The 18,436-nt window shown below is 38.4% G+C and overlaps 1 protein-coding gene across 5 annotated transcripts in view; it reads left to right on the plus strand.

Annotated features, from left to right (window-relative positions):
* Positions 1-7,800: 7,800 nt before the first annotated feature.
* Positions 7,801-18,436, plus strand: part of LOC140533320 (ankyrin repeat domain-containing protein 26-like) — a 100,946-nt gene continuing 90,310 nt past the window's right edge. For all 5 annotated transcript variants that reach the window (XM_072652916.1, XM_072652920.1, XM_072652918.1 and 2 more), the window contains exon 1: positions 7,801-8,271. In XM_072652916.1, the coding sequence (XP_072509017.1) occupies positions 8,039-8,271 (233 nt within the window). In that variant the 5' untranslated portion in view covers positions 7,801-8,038. The remainder of the gene's footprint in view (positions 8,272-18,436) is intronic.

The raw sequence follows: 18,436 nt of genomic DNA on the forward strand, positions 1-18,436 counted from the left end.
TCTCATTGTTCCTCCTATTGGTTCTAATTGTTCTGTACAATAAGACTAATGTGAAAATAAGTTTAATATGAAAGTATATGTAGAGCTTATATCAGATTGCATACTGTCTTGGGGTGGGGGAGAAAATTTGGAACTCAAAATCTCATGGAAGTGAATGTTGAAAGGAATAAATAAATGATTTTTCTAAATAGATAAAGCATGGGATAGGAACTTTACAACATCAAAGCAAGAGCTTTATGCTCTTAAACATAACCAGAACTACAAACGCTGCTCTGTCTAGAGAGATGAAATGGGAATAAAAATTTAAGTCCATGAGAAATATGGAAAGTGGTGCTGAGTGTAAAACTGGTTTCTCCAACTGTGGTCCTATTCTGCCTAGGCCAGAATAAACTTCCTTAACTCTTCTTGGCTCCACAAAAGTCAGTTGGAATTTGGATTAGACTTCAAATTTATCTCTTTCAGTTCTAAGATTACTCAATTAGTGATATCTCTCTAACCACTCAGAATAATGTCCAGCACAGCAGCTAGTGGGGCATTTCTTAGCTGAGCCCCAACAACCAACAACTGGACCAATCCCAGGCTTTCCCTTGCCATTGTGGTCTGTCAAAGTTTCCACACTGGGTTTGGAAGCTTGACTTCTCAATAGAGGAACTAGGCACCCCAATATAAAAGATCCCCTTCCCACCTCCAGGAATAATTATATATTTAATTGTAGCCTATGGTTTCCTGAAAGAATCAGATACGTAACAGGCACCTTTATTCCCAGACAGAAAAGAAAAGAATGATTAGACTAGAATCCAGTAATTTTTCACTATCAGATATGTTAGTAAGGTAATATTCAGTTTCTTCAGTGCTGCTAATTAGCTCAGTACATTTCACCTTCACAAGATAATTTAAGATTAAGTGGAATTTTCTTCCTGATTCTCTCTCTCTCTCTCTCTCTCTCTCTCTCTCTCTCTCTCTCTCTCTCTCTCTCTCTCTCTCTCTCTCTCTCCCTCTCCCTCTCCCTCTCCCTCTCCCTCTCCCTCTCCTTCTCCCTCTCCCTCTCCCTCTCTCTCTCTCTTCCCCATGAAAACAATTCCCTTGGCACAAGCCCACTCCTCTTGCTGTAATTATAATCACCCAGGCACAAGCTTTTCTTTCTATTACCTCTAAGACCTTAAATTTTCTCAAGGCCAGTGCTAAAGGAAAGAAATACAAAAAAGAGTCAAGGAAATCTAGATGCCCAGCAGAAATCTAGCTAGTTGAGTCCATGCTAGACTTTCCATATGGAAGGAATCCCATCAACTTTCCAAGAGTCTTCTGTGAAGAATCCCTCCAATAATTATAATGATAAGAATAAAAATAACCTGCATTTATATAGTGCTTACTACATGTCAGGGACTGTGCTAAGCACTTTACAAATATTATCTCATTTGATCCTCACAATAATGCTGGGAGGTGCTATTATTATCCTCATTTTTCAGATAAGGAAACTGAGGCAAACATTAGTTAAATCACTTCTCCAGGGTCACATAGCTAGTAAGTATCTGAGGCTGGACTTGAACTAAGGTCTTTCTGACTCCCAGTCCTGACCTCAATCCACTGTGCCCCCTAGTTAGTAAGCAAGGGAAAAGGGTCCCAAAATTATATCAAAATTCCTATATCAAGTAGAATGGCTAGCTAGATTGCCCTTGCCTGAAGACACAAAGACTCTCAAACTGCACAAATTTTTGTCCTTTACCTGCCATCACCCTTTTCCCAGGGATCAATTCAGAAGAAAGTTATGTAATTGGAACATTCATGTATTAGAATATTCATTGACTCCCTACCACACCTCTGCTTCACAAGGAAAGTTACTATATACAGTAATGTTGCTTTTGGCTGTAATACAGGATTTCCTCAAAGAAGGAAAGAAAGTTAAAGGCTATCCCATGCATCAGATTATAGAACAGGTTGTTTTCTTCCCACATAGAACACAATGATAAGCATAAGGAAATTACAGTGTGTATTAAAAGAATAACTTCAATACAATTTGGAAACTCAGCCTGTAGCCAACTTGTAACTTGTAGCTATGTACAAGTCTTGAAACATAATTCAATTTGACAATTCTCCTAATTAGCTATGATTTCACATTTTTCAGGAAAAGGTTCAATCAAACCCCAGGTGTTTGTGTGTGTGTATATGTATATGTATATGTATATATGTGTGTGTATATGCATGTATGTATATATATATACATATATACACACATATACAGACATACATATACATACACATACACACAGATCTCCAAGGCAGATCTTTTTCAATGGCTCCTCTTTCTCAAATGCTAGCTCTTCCTTTTCTTCCAGCCCACTCTTGTTGTTTCTGCCACCACAACGGACCACTTAAGTGGACATTACAGCCACATCTTTATTGGCCTCCCAGGACCTCAAGATCTTCTGGAACTTACAAGGTCACCTGGACTCATCCATTTTGAGGTTACTACTCAGTCATCTAGTGACTCTGAAAGGCATAAAGCTTCCATCATTCCCTTCCTCTACTTTCCCATGAAGTTTTGAAGTGTTCTTATGATTGGAAGCCATAAAAGAAAAGGGACATTATGGAGCAGGGGGATAAGGCAGAGGTTTGAGCCTATCCATTGGTTCTTTTTTTTTTTTTAGGTTCTACACATACATTTCTATTAAATACATTTTCACCTCAGTCATTTTGCATAGAAGGATTAATATGAATGGGAGAAATCATAAAACAAAACATAACACAAATGGAGATGATCTGCTTCATTCTGTGACTGAATTTCACAGTTCTTTCTCTGGATGTGGAAGGTATTTTGACTTAAGAGACCATTGGGAATTTTATAAGTCCTTTTATCGCAATGAAGCACTAAGTCTACCAGAAAAATTCCTCACACACTGTGGTTGTTGCTGTGTACAAAGTTCTCCTGATTCTGCTCCTTTCACTCAGCATCAGATTATGTAAGTCTTTCCAGGCCTCTCTGAAGTCTTCCTATTCATCATTTCTTATAGCATAATAGTATTACATTACATTCATACACCAAAATTTATTCAGCCATTCCCCAATTGATGGGCATACCCTTGATTTCTAGTTTTTGGCCACCACAAAGAGAGCTGCAATAAATATTTTTATACATGTGGAACCCTTTTTAATTTTTATGATCTCTTGGGGATACAGTCCTAGAAGCAGTATCGCTGGCTTAAAAGATATGCACATTTTTATAGTCCTTTGGGCATACTTGCAAATTCTTCTCCAGAATGGTTGGATCAGCTCACAGCTCTACCAACAATGAATCAGTGTTACAACTCTCCCACATCTTCTCCAACATTTATCATCTTCCTGTTTTCTCCTGTTAGCCAATCTGATAGGTGTGATGTGGTATCTCAGAGTTGCTTTGATTTGCATCTCTCTAATCAATAGTGATTTAGAACATTTTTTCATATGACTATAGATATCCTTAATTTCTTCCTCTGAAAACTGCCTGTTCATATCCTCTGACAATTTATCAATTGGGGAATGACTTGTATTCTCGTACTTTTCACTCCGTTCTCTACATATCTTAGAAATGAGGCCTTTATCACAGATACTAGTTGCAAAAATTCTTTCCCAGTTTTCTGCTTCCTTCCTAATCTTGGTTGCATTGGGTTTGGTTGTGCAAAAACTTTTCAATTTAATGTATTAAAAATTATCCCTTTTGTACTTCATAATGTTTTCTGTCTTGTTTAGTGAAAATTCTTCCATTCTCTGTAAATCTGATAAATACACTATTTCTTGCTTCACTAATTTGTTTATAGTACCAATCTTTATACCTAGATCATGTACCCATTTGGACTTTATTCTTGTGTACAGTGTCAGTGTCAGTGTCTGTGCCTAGTTTCTGCCACACTGTTATCTAGTTTTTCCAGCAATTTTTGTCAGACAGTGAGTTCTTATCCCAAAAGCTGGGGTCCTTGGGTTTATCAAACAGTAGATTGTTATATTCATTGACTACTGTGTCTTGAGTACCTAATCTATTCCACTGGTCTACCCTTACGTTTCTTAGCCAGTATCAAGTAGTTTTGATAATTGCTGCTTTATACTACAATTTGAGATCTGGTAGAGCTAGGCTACCTTCCCTAGCATTTATTTTCACTAGTTCCCTAGATATTCTGTACCTTTTCTTCTTCCAGATGAATTTTGATATTATTTTTTCTAACTGTAGAAAATATTTTTCTGGTAGTTTGATTGGTATGGCACTGAATAAGTAAATTAATTTAGGTGGAATTGTCATTTTTATTACATTGACTCAGCCTACCCACAAGCAACCGATGTTTTTCCACTTACTTAGATTTGACTTTATTTGTGTGAAAAGGGTTTTGTAATTGTGTTAATATTGTCCCTGGGTTTGTTTTGGCAGGTAGACTTCCAAATATTTTATAGTGTCTACTTTAGCTTTAAATGGAATTTCTCTTTCTATCTCTTGATGTTGGGCTTTGTTAGTAACATATAGAAATGCAAAAGATTTGTGTGGATTTATTTTGTACCCTGCAACTTTGCCAAAGTTGTTCATTATTTCAAGCAGTTTTTTATTTGATTCTCTGAGATTCTCTTAAGTACATCATCATATCATCTGCAAAGAGTGATAACTTAGTTTCTTCTTTGCCTATTCTAATTCTTTCAATTTCTTTTTCTTCTCTTATTGCTACAGTTAACATTTCTGGTTCCATACTGAATAATGGTGGTGATAATGGACATCATTGTTTCACCCCTGATCTTATTGGAAATGCATCTAGCTTATCCCCATTGCATATAATGCTTGCTGAAGGTTTTAGGTAGATACTGCTTATAATTTTATGGAAAGTTCCATTTATTCCTATGCTCTCTGGTGTTGTCAATAGGAATGAGTGTTGTATTTTGTCAAAAGCTTTTTCTGCATCTATTGAGATAATCATGTAGTTTCTGTTATTGTGTTGTTGATATGATCAATAATGCTGATAGTTTTCCTAATATTGAACCAGCCCTGCATTCCTGGTGTAAATCCTACCTGATCATAAAGTATTATTCTCATGATAAGTTGCTGTATTCTTTTTGCTAAAATCTTATTTAAAATTTGTGCATCTATATTCATTAGAGAAATTGGTCTATAATTTTCTTTCTCTGTTTTGGCTCTTCCTGGTTTAGGTATCAAAACTATATTTGTATCATAAAAAGAATTTGGGTGGACTCCTTCCCAAGTTTCCCAAATCATCTATATAGTATTGGAATTAACTGTTCTTTAAATGTTGGATAAAATTCAGTTGTAAATCCACCTGGCCCTGGAGATTTTTTCCTAAGGCATTCATTGATGGCTTGTTCAATTTCTTTTTCTGTGATGGGGTTATTTAAGTATTCAACCTCCGCTTCTATTAATCTGGGCAATTTATATTTTTTTAAAATAAACATCCATCTCATTTAGATTGTCAAATTTATAGGCATACAGTTGGGCAAAGTAATTTCTAATTATTATTTGAATTTCCTCCTCATTGGAGGTGACTTGCAACCAATGACTTGTAATTGTCATGAGATTTTAATTAATGATTTGCTGATATATTTGAAGTATTAAGAAACTTAATTTACTATTTTATTCTTCCCTATAGATATCAGCTAGGGATTTTTCTAACATATACATTGGCCCTCTCCCAATAAGAATTATACGTTAGAAAAATAATTATACAATGCACTGCTAATTTTCTACACACAAATTATATACAGTATAATATGTATACAATGATGGAGTCTGTTACTAACTAAATAGGACTTCTGACTACCCAAGTCATAGCTCGAATGTAGTCAGAGTACTAGATCATGGTCCCAGATGGCAGAAAATGATGTTGAACATCATATGCCATTTAGAGACAGCACTAAAGTTCTGCAGGATATCAGGTTTGGCAGATAGAATGGAGAGAGTTTATTCTTAAAGAAATATTGACTGGTCATGGCACAAGTATAATCAAAAACATATGGATCATCTGACTTACACACTGGGCCTCAAACAGTCCACCACTGAGATCAAAACACCTACAGGATGAGCTTACATTTTGGCTGTTTGGATAGAAAAAAAGGAGGAGGAAGAAGAAAAGAAGGAGGAGGAGAGAAATAAGGAGAAGAATCACAGCCTTCTCTAGCCTTCTAAGAGAAGGAGGAGGAAGAGGAGGAGGAGGAGAAGAAGAAGAAGAAGAAGAAGAGGAGGAGGAGGAGAAGAAGAAACAACAGCAGCTGGGCAGGGTCATCAGGATGGGTAGGCATCATTTCTGTATTACCATGTCCAGTGATCCTGGAGCTGTATATACTGTATGAAAACTAGTAATGTGAAGGATACATTTCATATCATGAATAGAAAACAGCAGAAGAGAAAAGGGAAGGGGGAGCCAAGGCCAATTAGACAATAATAAGCTGTTCCATTCCCCTTTGCAGAAATTTCTTTTGAGGGTCAAACTAATGTTAATGAACAAAATGCTTCTAGCTTCTGCTCTACTATATATATATGTATGTATATATGTATGTGTGTATATATATATATATATACATATATCTGAAAGACAAAGCCAACTTTGATGATCTATTACAAAGGAAACCTGCAATAGTATTATAAACTAATACAGAGAATCAAAATATCTGTCTTGAAAGAGATCTTAAAAATCATAGAGTTCAGCCTTGCAATCATTTTAAGAATTGTTTTTGCACCATGGTCTGATAGCTTCTGCTTGAAGAAAATTGTCTCACAAGCAGTACATTCCATTGCTATAAAGTTTATTTTTCCTTATACAGGTCAAAACGAGGATCCTTCATCACAAATCTTGGGAATCTGTTCTAGAGATACCCAAGTCTACCCAATGGCCCTTCACATATTTGAAAACAGACATCATGCCTTCCCTTAGCCCCCTCTTGTCTTAAGTATTCTTAATTCATCCATATCTCCTCTCCGAGTTTTTCAATGTCTCTCCTAATATGTAGCATCCATAATTAAACACAATACTCCAGACAGGGTCCCTTCAGCCCAGAGTTGAACTGGACTATTAGCCGCTGTCACTTAAACCGTACTACTGTAGGGCGTCTTTAACTCTTTCAGCAACATGTCAACTAATGTTGACACACCTTTTCCCAGTGAACCACTGTACCCGCCTCCTTCCCATTAATAACAGCATCAATAGGGCCATTGTAATTCTGCAGAGGCTGGGCTTGAACCCAGGGCTTCCTGGCTAAGGCAGCTCCACGTCCCCTGGGCCAGGTTCTCTGTCCCAGAGGAATCATTGCCCTCCTCTCCTTAAGGGAGAGCCAGAGGAAAGAGGAACCCAGGCTACGTTTGCCCCAGGGCATCCACCAGACATCAGAGCACCAACGAGGTGCTCGTTTTCAGTCTGGCCTTCACAGAATCACTAATGGCTGGAAAACACTCGGGGGGGTTGGGGGGGAGGTTTATCGAGGCCCAAGTCTTCATTTTACAGAAGAAGAAACTGAGGCTCGGAGAGGAAGTGCTTTGCCCACCTTGACAAAGGGAAACAACAGAGCGGGTCCCGGATTCCACCTTCGAACCCAAATCCTCCCAATCCAGATGCCCCACCCTTCCCATTAGGTCTGACCTCGCCCCCATCCCCGCCCCGCAGTCCTGCTGTCACAGCGGGAGACTCGAAAGAACCTCTAGCACTGGAAGCAGCCAGCCTTGGGCTCAGCCACCCTCGCGATCTCGAGCTTTGGACCCCTCCCGAGGAGAGCTAACTGACCTGGCACATGCGCACTCACCGGGCTTAGCTTTACCGTTGGGCCCATGCGCGTGACCCGCGCATCAGACGAACGCATGCGCACTGCGGTCCCCCTCGCTGCATTGCCACGGTTACCGCAGTGTCTAGGGTTGAATCCTTTCTAACTGTCCTAACTGTTTATAACTGCTCTTTGGAGTCTCTTAACCTCCTGCCTCCGGCCACTGAAGTTTTCTGGAGCGGAGGCGAGAGCCTGGAGAAGGCTGAGAGGCCAGGGGAGAACCCCTGACGACTTCTCCCGACTGTCTGGGAAGTGTGGTGCCAGGATGAAGAAGATTTTCAGGTTCCGCAGCAGGAGGGAGCTGTCCCCATCCCGGTCCTCCTTTCCCCCCAGGAGGGACAGCGGGGCCCGACCCTTCGGCCCCGATGCCGGATACGTCATCAGACTCAAGGACCTCGGGAAGATCCACAAAGCTGCCGCGATCGGGGACGTGGCGAAGGTGCAGCAGCTGCTGCTGCTCCGAAAGGCAAGCGTGGACGATCTGGATAAGGAGAACCGGTGAGAGGGCGGCGGGGGAGAGAGAAGGGAAGCCCCCTCCCCCCTGGAGCAGCCTAAGACATCCCCCTCTCCCGCCCTCCCTCCACGTGGGTACCTCGGCTAGCCCTTGGGCAGAGCTCTTCCCCTCAGCACCTGGGACAGGGCAAGGACGGGCTCAGCCTCCTGGAGATTGGATCCCAAGTCCTGACCGCTAGCGTCCTCTAATCATTCTGCCTGCCCACTTTTTTTTTTTTTTTGCTTTGCAAACTTTATGTTGTTTTTTTTTTTTTTTACCATTCTAATCAGCATTCTTTTCTTTAATTTTTTTCTTTATTTGTTTTCACTTTTCTACAATCACTTTCATAAGTCTTAGATTTTTCTCCCACTCCCTCTCCTCTCCCTCCACTAGACTGCATGCAATCTTATATGGATTCTACACATACGTTCTTATTAAATACATTTTCACATTAGTTATGTGGCATGGAAGAATCAAAATGAATAGGAGAAACCATGAGAAAAACCCAAACCAAACAAAACATAACACAAGAGAAAATATTCTGTTTTCCAATTCCATAGTTCTTTCTCTAGATGTGGATGGCATTTTGCCTCAAGAATCCTTTGGGAATGTTTTAGTTCCTTGCATTCCTGTAAACGGTTAAGTCTACCAGAAAAATGTCTCTTACAATGTGGTTGTTACTATGTACAAAGATCTCCTGGTTCTGTTCCTTTCACTCAGCATCAGTTCCTGTAAGTCCTTCCAGGCCTGTCTGAAGTCTTCCTATTCATTATTTCTTCATATGCCACAACTTGTTCAGTCATTCCCTATTGATGGGCATCCCTGCGATTTCCAATTCTTGGCCACCACAAAGAGAGCTGTTATAAATATTTTTGTACATGTGGGACCTTTTCCCATTTTTACGATCTCTTTGGCTTACAGTCCTAGAAGCAGTATTGCGAGTCAAAGGGTATGCACATTTTTGTAGCCCTTTGGGCATACTTCCAAATTGTTCTCTAGAATTATTGGACCACCTCACAGCTCCACCAGCAATGAATAAGTGTTCCAGCTTACCCACATCTTCTCCAACATTTGTCATTTTCCTGTTTTGTCAGGGTAGCCAGTCTGATAGGTGTGATGTGATACCACAGACTTGTTTTGATTTTCATTTCTCTAATCCATAGTGATTTAGACCATTTTTTCATATGACTATAGATAGCTTTAATTTCTTCCTCTGAAAACTCCCTGGGCATATCCTTTGACCACTTATCGATTGAGGAATGACTTATATTCTTGTACATTTGACTCAGTTCTCTATAAATTTTTAAAATGAGTCCTTTATCACAGATAGTACTTGGAAAAAATTCTTTCCCAGTTTTTTGTTTCCCTCCTAATCTTGATTGCATTGGGTCTGTTTGTGCAAAATCTTTTCAATTTAATGTAATCAAAATTATCCATTTTGCACTTCATAATGTTCTCTATCTCTTGTTTGGTCATATATTTTTCTGTTCTCCATAAATCTGACAAATACACTATTTCTTGCTCCCCTAATTTGTTTATAGTATCAGTTTTTATACTTAGAGCACGTATCCATTTGGACTTTATTCTTACGTACAGTGTGAGGCATTGGTCTATGCCCAGTTTCTGCCACACTGTTATCCAGTTTTCCCAGCCGTTTTTGTCAAACAGTGAGTTCTTATCCCAGAAGCTGGGGTCCTTAGGTTTATCAAACAGTAGATTGATATATTCATTGACTACTGTGTCTTGAGTACCTAACATATTCCACTGGTCTACCCTTCTGTTTCTTAACCAGCAACAAGTGGTTTTAGCGATTACTGCTTTATAATACAATTTGAGATCTGGTAGAGCTAGGCCACCTTTCCTAGTTTTTATGTGTATTAGTTCCCTCGATATTCTGGACCTCTTCTTCTTCCAGATGAATTTTGATATTATTTTTTCTAACTCTAGAAAATATTTTTCTGGTAATTTGATTGGTATGGCACTGAAGAGGTAAATTAATTTAGGTAGAACTGTTATTTTTATTATATTAGCTCAGACTACTCACGAGCAACTTATGCTTTTCCACTTGTTTAGATCTGACTTTATTTCTGTGAAAAGTGTTTTGTGATTGTGTTCATATAGTCCCTGGGTTTGTTTTGGCAGGTAGACTTCCAAATATTTTATAGTGTCTACTTTAGCTTTAAATAGAATTTCTCTTTCTATCTCTTGCTGTTGGGCTTTATTAGTAATGTACAGAAATACAGATGATTTATGTCAGTTTATTTTGTAACCTGGAACTTTGCCAGATTTGTTCATTATTTCAAGCAGTTTTTTATTTGATTCTCTGAGATTCTTTTAAGTACATCATCATATCATCTTCAAAGAGTGATGACTTAGTTTCTTCTTTGCCAATTCTAATTCCTTCAATTTCTTTTTCTTCTCTTATTGCTACAGCTAACATTCCTGGTTCTATATTGAACAACAATGGTGATAATGAACATCATTGTTTCACCCCTGATCTTATTGGAAATGCATCTAGCTTATCCCCATTGCATATAATGCTTGCTGAAGGTTTTAGGTAGATACTGCTTATAATTTTATGGAAAGCTCCATTTATTCCTGTGCTCACTGGTGTTGTCAATAGGAATGAGTGTTGTATTTTGTCAAAAACCTTTTCTGCATCTATTGAGATAATCATGTGGTGTCTGTTAGTTTTGTTGTCGATATGATCAATAATACTGATAGTTTTCCTAATATTGAACCAGCCCTGCATTTCTGGTGTAAATCCTATCTGATCATAATGTATTATTCTCATGATAAGTAGGTATATTCTTTTTGCTAATATCTTATTTAAAATTTGTGCATCTATATTCATTAGAGAAATTGGTCTATAATTTTCTTTCTCTGTTTTGGCTCTTCCTGGTTTAGGTATCAAAACTATATTTGTATCATAAAAAGAATTTGGGAGGACTCCTTCCCAATTTTCCCAAATCATCTATATAGTATTGGAATTAACTGTTCTTTAAATGTTTAATAGAATTCACTTATAAATCCATCTGGCCCTGGAGATTTTTTTCCTAGGGAATTCATTGATGGCTTTTTCAATTTCTTTTCCTGAGATGGGATTATTTAAATATTCAACTTTCTCTTCTGTTAATCTGGGCAATTTATATTTTCTAAAAATATTCATTGGTGTCACATAGATTGTCAAATTTATGGACATACAGTTGGGCAAAGTAATTTCTAATTATTGTATTGATTTCCTTCTCATTGGAGGTGAGTTCACCCTTTTCAGTTTTGATATTGGTAATTTGATTTTTTTCCTTTCTTTTTTTATCAAATTGACCAAACTTTTATCAATTTTATTGTTTTTTTTCATAAAACCAACTCTTAGTTTTATTTATTAGTTCAATAGTTTTCTTAATTTCAATTTTATTAATCTCTCCTTTGGTTTTCAGTATTTCCAATTTGGCATTTAATTGGGGATTTTCAATTTCTTCTTTTTCTAGTTTTTTCAGATGCATGCCCAATTCATTGATCTCCTCTTTCTCTATTTTATTCATGCAGGGGTTCAATAATATAAAACTTCCCCTAAGAACTGCTTTTGTAGCATCCCATAAGTTTTGATAGGTTGTCTCATTATTGTTATTCTCTTGAATGAAGTTATTGATTGTTAGTATGATTTGTTGTTTAACCCACTCATTCTTTAGGATTAGATTTTTTCGTTTCCAATTAATTTTTGGTTTATCTTTCCACAGCCTTTTATTACATATTATTTTTATTGCATTATGATCTGAGAAGGATACATTGACTATCTGCCTTTCTGCACTGGATTGTGAACTAGTACATGGTCAATTGTATATGTGCCATGTGCTGAGAAAAGGGTATATTACTTTCTATCCCCATTCAGTTTTCTCCAACAATCCATCATAACTACCTTATCCAGAATTCTATTCACTTCTTTAATTTCTTTCTTGTTTATTTTAAGGAGTTAGATTTAAAAAGTTCAGAGAGGGGAAGGTTGAGGTCTAGTATACTTTTGCTTTCTCTTGCTTCCTGTAACTCCCTTAACTTCTTCTCTAAGAATTTGGAAGCTATGCCACTTGGTGCATAAAAGTGTGGTAAAGATATTGCTTCATTGTCTATAGTGCCTTTTAGCAGGACATCATTTCCTTCCTTGTCTCTTTTGATTAGATCTATTTCTGCTTTTGCTTTGTCTGAGATTAGGATTGCTATCCCTGCTTTTTTTATATCAGCTGAAGCATAATATATTCTGCTCCAACCTTTTGTCTTTACCCTGTGTGTATGCCCCAATTTCAGATGTGTTTCTTGTAAACAACATGTTGTTAGATTATGGTTTTTTATCTGTTCTGCTATCTGCCTCTGTTTCGTGGGATAGTTCATCCCATTCACATTCACAGTTATGATTACTCTCTGTATCTTTCCCTCCATCCTATTTCTCCCTGTTTATGCTTTTACTTCTCCCTTCTCCACACAATAAAAGTTTAGTTTTTGACCACTAACTCCTTCAGTCTTCCCTCCCTTTTATCAGCCCCCCTCCCTTTATTTCCCCTTTTCCCTTACTCCTTCTTCCCTCCCTTTTAACCTCCCCTCCCTTTTTTTTTCCCCTTTCCCCTTGTACTGCCTATTGGACTAGTTAGATTTCTATACTTAACTGATTTTGTTCTTCCCTCCTTGAACCAAATCAGATGAGAGTAAATTTCAAACAGTGCTCATCTACCTCCTCTCTTTGCCTCTACTATTATATGGTTCTGTGCCTCTTCCTGTGATGTAATTTACCTTTTTCTGCCTTCTTCTTTTCACATCTCCCATTACAATCCCTTTGCACCCTTAAATCACATTTTATATCATCCCATCATTTAATTTATACCTACTCCCTCTATTTATGTATATCCCTTTTAAATATCATAATAAATACACAATTCTCAATATCACAGTCTCACAATTCTCACATATCTTCCCCTATAGGGTTGTACACAGTTTGCCCATATTGAATAACAAGTTCTTATTTCTTTTCCCTTTTTACCTTTTTATGTCTCTCTTGAGACTTTTATTTGAAGATCAGATTTTCTATTGAGCTCTGACCATTTCTTCAGGAAGGTCTGGAAATCCCTTATATCATTGAATGTCCATCTCCTTGCCTGAAATCTTATGCTGAGTTTTGCTGGGTAATCGATTCTTGTTTGTAGTCCAAGCTCCTTTGCCTTATGGAATATTATATTCTGATCTTTAATGTGACAGATGCAAGGTCCTGTATAATCCTGACTGTAGTTTCTCGATATTTGAATACTTTCTTTTTGGCTGCTTGCAGTATTTCCTCCTTTACTGGATAGTTTTGGAATTTAGCAACAATATTCCTTGGCATTTTCAGTTTGGGATCTCTTTCAGGAGGTGATCAGTGGATTCTTTTGATGACTAATTTTCCCTCTGGATCTAGGACCTCAGGGCAGTTTTCCTTGATGATTTCTTGGAAGATACTGTTCAGATTCTTTTTTCACCATGGATTTCTGGTAGACTAATAATTCTTAGATTTTCTCTTTTGGATTTATTTTCCAGGTCAGTTGTTTTTTCCAGTGAGATACTTTACATTTTCTTCTTCTTTTTTCTTTCTTTAGATTCTGTTTGACTGATTCTTGAGGTCTCAAAGAGTCATTAGCCTCTACTTGCTCAATTCTAATTTTTAATAGATTGTTTTCAGTTAACTTTTGCATCCTCTTTTCCATTTATCCAACTGTTCCAGTTAGGTTTTCTATCTCTTTATCCCTTTGTCCAATTTTCTTTTTAAATTCTTCTGTGAGTTCTTTTTTCATATTTTTAAAATCATTAGCCAATTTTTCTTTTACCTCTCTAATTTGGCTTTTAAAATCCTACTTGAACTCTTCCAAAAATGCTCTTTGGGTTTGAGACCAGTTCATATTCCCTTCAGGAGTTTCAAATTGGAGTACAGTCTCAATGCTGATTTCTTCAGTATTTGTGTTTTGGTCCTTGTGCCCATGGTAAACTTTTATGGTCTTTTCTTCTCTGGTTTGCTTTTTACTTATGATGATCACCCTTTTCCTTAATTTTAGAGTGTATCTCTGCTTCTGGGGCACAGGGGTCTCTGTCCCACGGTTCTTGTGCTTAGAACTTGAGGCTTTGTATATTGTGGCATCTGGTTCTTTCAGCTATAGAAGCTAGAATGCTATAGCTTACCTTGTGCTGAACTGGATGGTGTGCCAAAGCAGAGGCCAGGTGAAGTCTTTCTGAATTTCCCTGGATTTGTCCTGGACCTTACTGCATGAAGTGTGGGAAAGGGGTGATCTAGCTGCAAGAGGTCTCTTCTCCTTAGCTAGAGCACAGGCAGGCTCAGCAGTTGGTGAACCCCCATCTGTGCTAGTGTCTTCCCAATTCCTCTGGCTGTGCAAAGGCATGCCTGGGGTCCTGGTGTTGGCACTTAAGGGCTCCACCCCCTTGGGGCTCAAGATCTCCTCCTGGTTTGATGAAGTGTGGCTGTCTGGGACAGTCACAGTCTTTCACTGGTCCCCTTCAGCCATAGCAAGGGGGATCCCCCTTTTGTGATTTTCCTAGCCCCTCTGGCTAAGAGACTATTTACCCCTAGGCTCATCCCACTGTTCCAGGATTTTTCCTGGGGAAATATTCTCTTAATTTTTCAAGGTCAACAAGAGGAGGGGTAGAGCATTTACAGATCACTGCACCATCTTGGCTCCTAGAAATTCATGTAGGTGTCTTACAGACATTTAATCTGCAGGCTAATAGTCTCAGGAGTGCTGCTGCTGTTACCTGGGGTTCTGCGCTTCTCTCTTGCTCAGTTCCACTGGACTCCCATCCTGTTTGAGAATCTGCAGTGCTGCTGCTTAAGACTGCCCAGAGCTTCCTGGTTGGCTTTGCTATAGCAAGGTCCATGCTGGTACAGCCTGTGCACTGTGGGCTCTCTGCTCCTCCAGCTCCATGCAACAGTTCCTTTCCATTGACCTTCCAGGCTGTCCTGGGCTGGAAACCTGCCACACTGTCTCCTAGTGGATTCTGGCACTGTGAAATTTGTTCACATTTTCTTTTTAGAAGTATCTTAAGGAGTTTGTCTTAGAGCTTAGGTGAATACCAAATCTCACTCTGCCATCTTCCCTAATCAGCTCCTGCCTGCCCATTTTACTGTTAGCTTGCATCCAACTGACTTACTCTTTCTCAGTGGTAAGGTAGGAGCAAATGCTACTCTCTTCTAGTGAAATATTGTTTTGAGTCTTTCAGTTCTGCCTGACTATCTGTGAAGGTGTTTGGGGGATTTTCTTGGCACAGGTACTGGAGTGGTTTGCCGTTTCCTTCTCTAGCTCCTTGTATAGATGAGCAAATTGAGGCAAGCAGGGTTAAGTGACTTGCATGGGGCCCTACAACTAATAATTATCTAAGGCTAGATTTGAACTCAGAAAGATGAGCCTCTTTGACTCTTATCCATTGGGCCACCTAGCTGCCCCATCTGGTGAAATATGGCCATGATATATGGAGTGTAAAAGCATTAAGGCAGAAAATTAATTTCTGCTTTTATTAATCATGTTTTATATGTGTCAGACACCCAGCTAACCACAACAGATACAAAGAAATGAGGAGGGGGTTGTCTCTGCATTCTAGGAGGTCAGTCTAATGGGAAGAGTAATCACAAGGGAGATTGTGGAGGGGATCAGATAATTAGTAGGAGAGCCAGGAAAGAGTAGTGCTACAAAACCCAGAGAGCAGGGAATAATCAGGAAGAGGGTTCTAGTTTGAAAGGTTTCAGAGAGTTCAAGTGGGGTGAGAATTGAGAAAAGATCGTTAGATTTAGCAGTTAAGAGAGCATTAGTATCTTTGGAAAGTTTAGAAGCCAGACTGTAGAGTGTTAAAAAGACATATATACACACACACATTCATACACACACACATATGTGTAGGTCCTGAGGCTGATTTGCATAGGAAGAATATAGGACTTTTATCAGAGACTATTAAATCTTGTTGGTATGATTGTTAAAAATCATTTGAATAGAGTAATGATAATGGAAATGAGTGTAGGCAATCTTTTCCTTAAAATACAAATGTTGTCTAAAACTAAAGAAAAACAAAAATCCTACAACCAATCACTACATAGTTAAAAAAATGCTAGTTCCTTCCCCAGTGGATAAATAGTCAAAGGATACGAATAGGCACCTTTCAGAGGAAGAAATTAAAGCTATCTATAGTCATATGAAAAAATGCTCCAAATTACTATTGATTAGAGAGATGCAAAAGACCAAAACAACTCTGAGGTACCATATCCCACCTATCAGATTGGCTAACATGACAAAACATGAAGATGATAAATGTTGGAGAAGATATGGGAGAGTTGGAACACTAATTCATTGTTGGTGGATCTGTGAGCTGATTTAACCATTCTGGAGAGCAATTTGGAACTATACTCAGAGGGGTACAAAAATGTGCATACCCTTTGACCCAACAATATTGCTTTTAGGACTATATCCCAAAGAGATCATAAAAATGGGAAAAGGTCCCATATTTACAAAAATATTTTTAGCAGCTCTCTTTGTGGTGGCCAAGAACTGGAAATCAAGAGGATGCTCTTCAATTAGGGAATGGAATACTATTCTACTATAAGAAATGATGAACAGGAGGATTTCAGAGAGGCCTGGAAGTATTTAAATGAACCGATGTTGAGTGAAATAAGCAGAACCAGGAGAACATTGTACACAGTAACAGCCACAGCATGGAGGACTGTTTCTCATAGTCATAGTCCTTCACAGGAATGCAAGCACCTAAAACATTCCCAAGAGATTCTTGAGGCAAAATGCCATCCACATCCAGAGAAAGAATTATGCAATTGGAATATAGAATGAAGCAGACTATTTTCTCTTGTGCTATGTTTTATTTTGTTTTTGGTTTTTCTCATGGTTTCTCCCATTAATTTTAATTCATCTATGCAACATGACTAATATAAAAAAAGTTACTCTCTTTTTAAGGTTGAGATACTTTTAAATGTGTTCACTTGTGATCAAAGAAGAGAATCCTTCCCAGTTGAGCCTAAGTGGTATGTCAACCAGATAATTATTTCCTAGTTTTTTGTTTTTGTTTTTTTTTTTAATTAATTTATTTATTTAACTTTTAACATTCATTTTAACAAAATTTTGGGTTCCAAATTTTCTCCCCTCTTGTCCCCTCCCCCCCCAAACACCAAGCATTCTAATTGCCCCTATGACCAATCTGCTCTCTCTTCTATCATCCCTCTCTGCCCTTGTCTCCATCTTCTCTTTTGTCCTGTAGGGCCAGATAGCTTTCTATACCCCTTTACCTATATTTCTTATTTCCTAGTGGCAAGAACATTACTCGACAGTTGTTCCTAACACTTTGAGTTCCAACTTCTTTACCTCCCTCCCTCCCCACCCTTTCCCTTTGGAGGGCAAGCAATTCAATATAGGCCAAATCTGTGTAGTTTTGCTAATGACTTCCATAATAGTTGTGTTGTATAAGACTAACTATATTTCCCTCCATCCTATCCTGTCCCCCATTACTTCTGTTCTCTCTTTTGATCCTGTCCCTCCCCATGAGTGTCGACCTCAAGTTGCTCCCTCCTCCCCATGTCCTCCCTTCCATCATCCCCCCCACCCTGCTTATCCCCTTATCCCCCACTTTCCTGTATTGTAAAATAGGTTTTCATACCAAAATGAGTGTGCATTTTATTCCTTCCTTTAGTGGAATGTGATGAGAGTAAGCTTCATGTTTTTCTCTCACCTCCTCTCTTTATCCCTCCACTAATAAGTCTTTTGCTTGCCTCTTTTATGAGAGATAATTTGCCCCATTCCATTTCTCCCTTTCTCCTCCCAATATATTTCTCTCTCACTGCTTGATTTCATTTTTTTAAGATATGATCCCATCCTCTTCAATTCACTCTGTGCACTCTGTCTCTATGTGTGTGTGTGTGTGTGTGTGTGTGTGTGTGTGTGCATGTATAATCCCACCCAGTACTCAGATACTGAAAAGTTTCAAGAGTTACAAATATTTTCTTTCCATGTAGGAATGTAAACAGTTCAACTTTAGTAAGTCCCTTATGACTTCTCTTTGCTGTTCACCTTTTCATGCTTCTCTTCATTCTTGTGTTTGAAAGTCAAATTTTCTTTTCAGCTCTGGTCTTTTCATCAAGAATGCTTGAAAGTC

Source organism: Notamacropus eugenii, chromosome 3 (genome assembly GCF_028372415.1).
Source record: "Notamacropus eugenii isolate mMacEug1 chromosome 3, mMacEug1.pri_v2, whole genome shotgun sequence".
Classification (NCBI taxonomy): Eukaryota; Metazoa; Chordata; class Mammalia; order Diprotodontia; family Macropodidae; genus Notamacropus; species Notamacropus eugenii.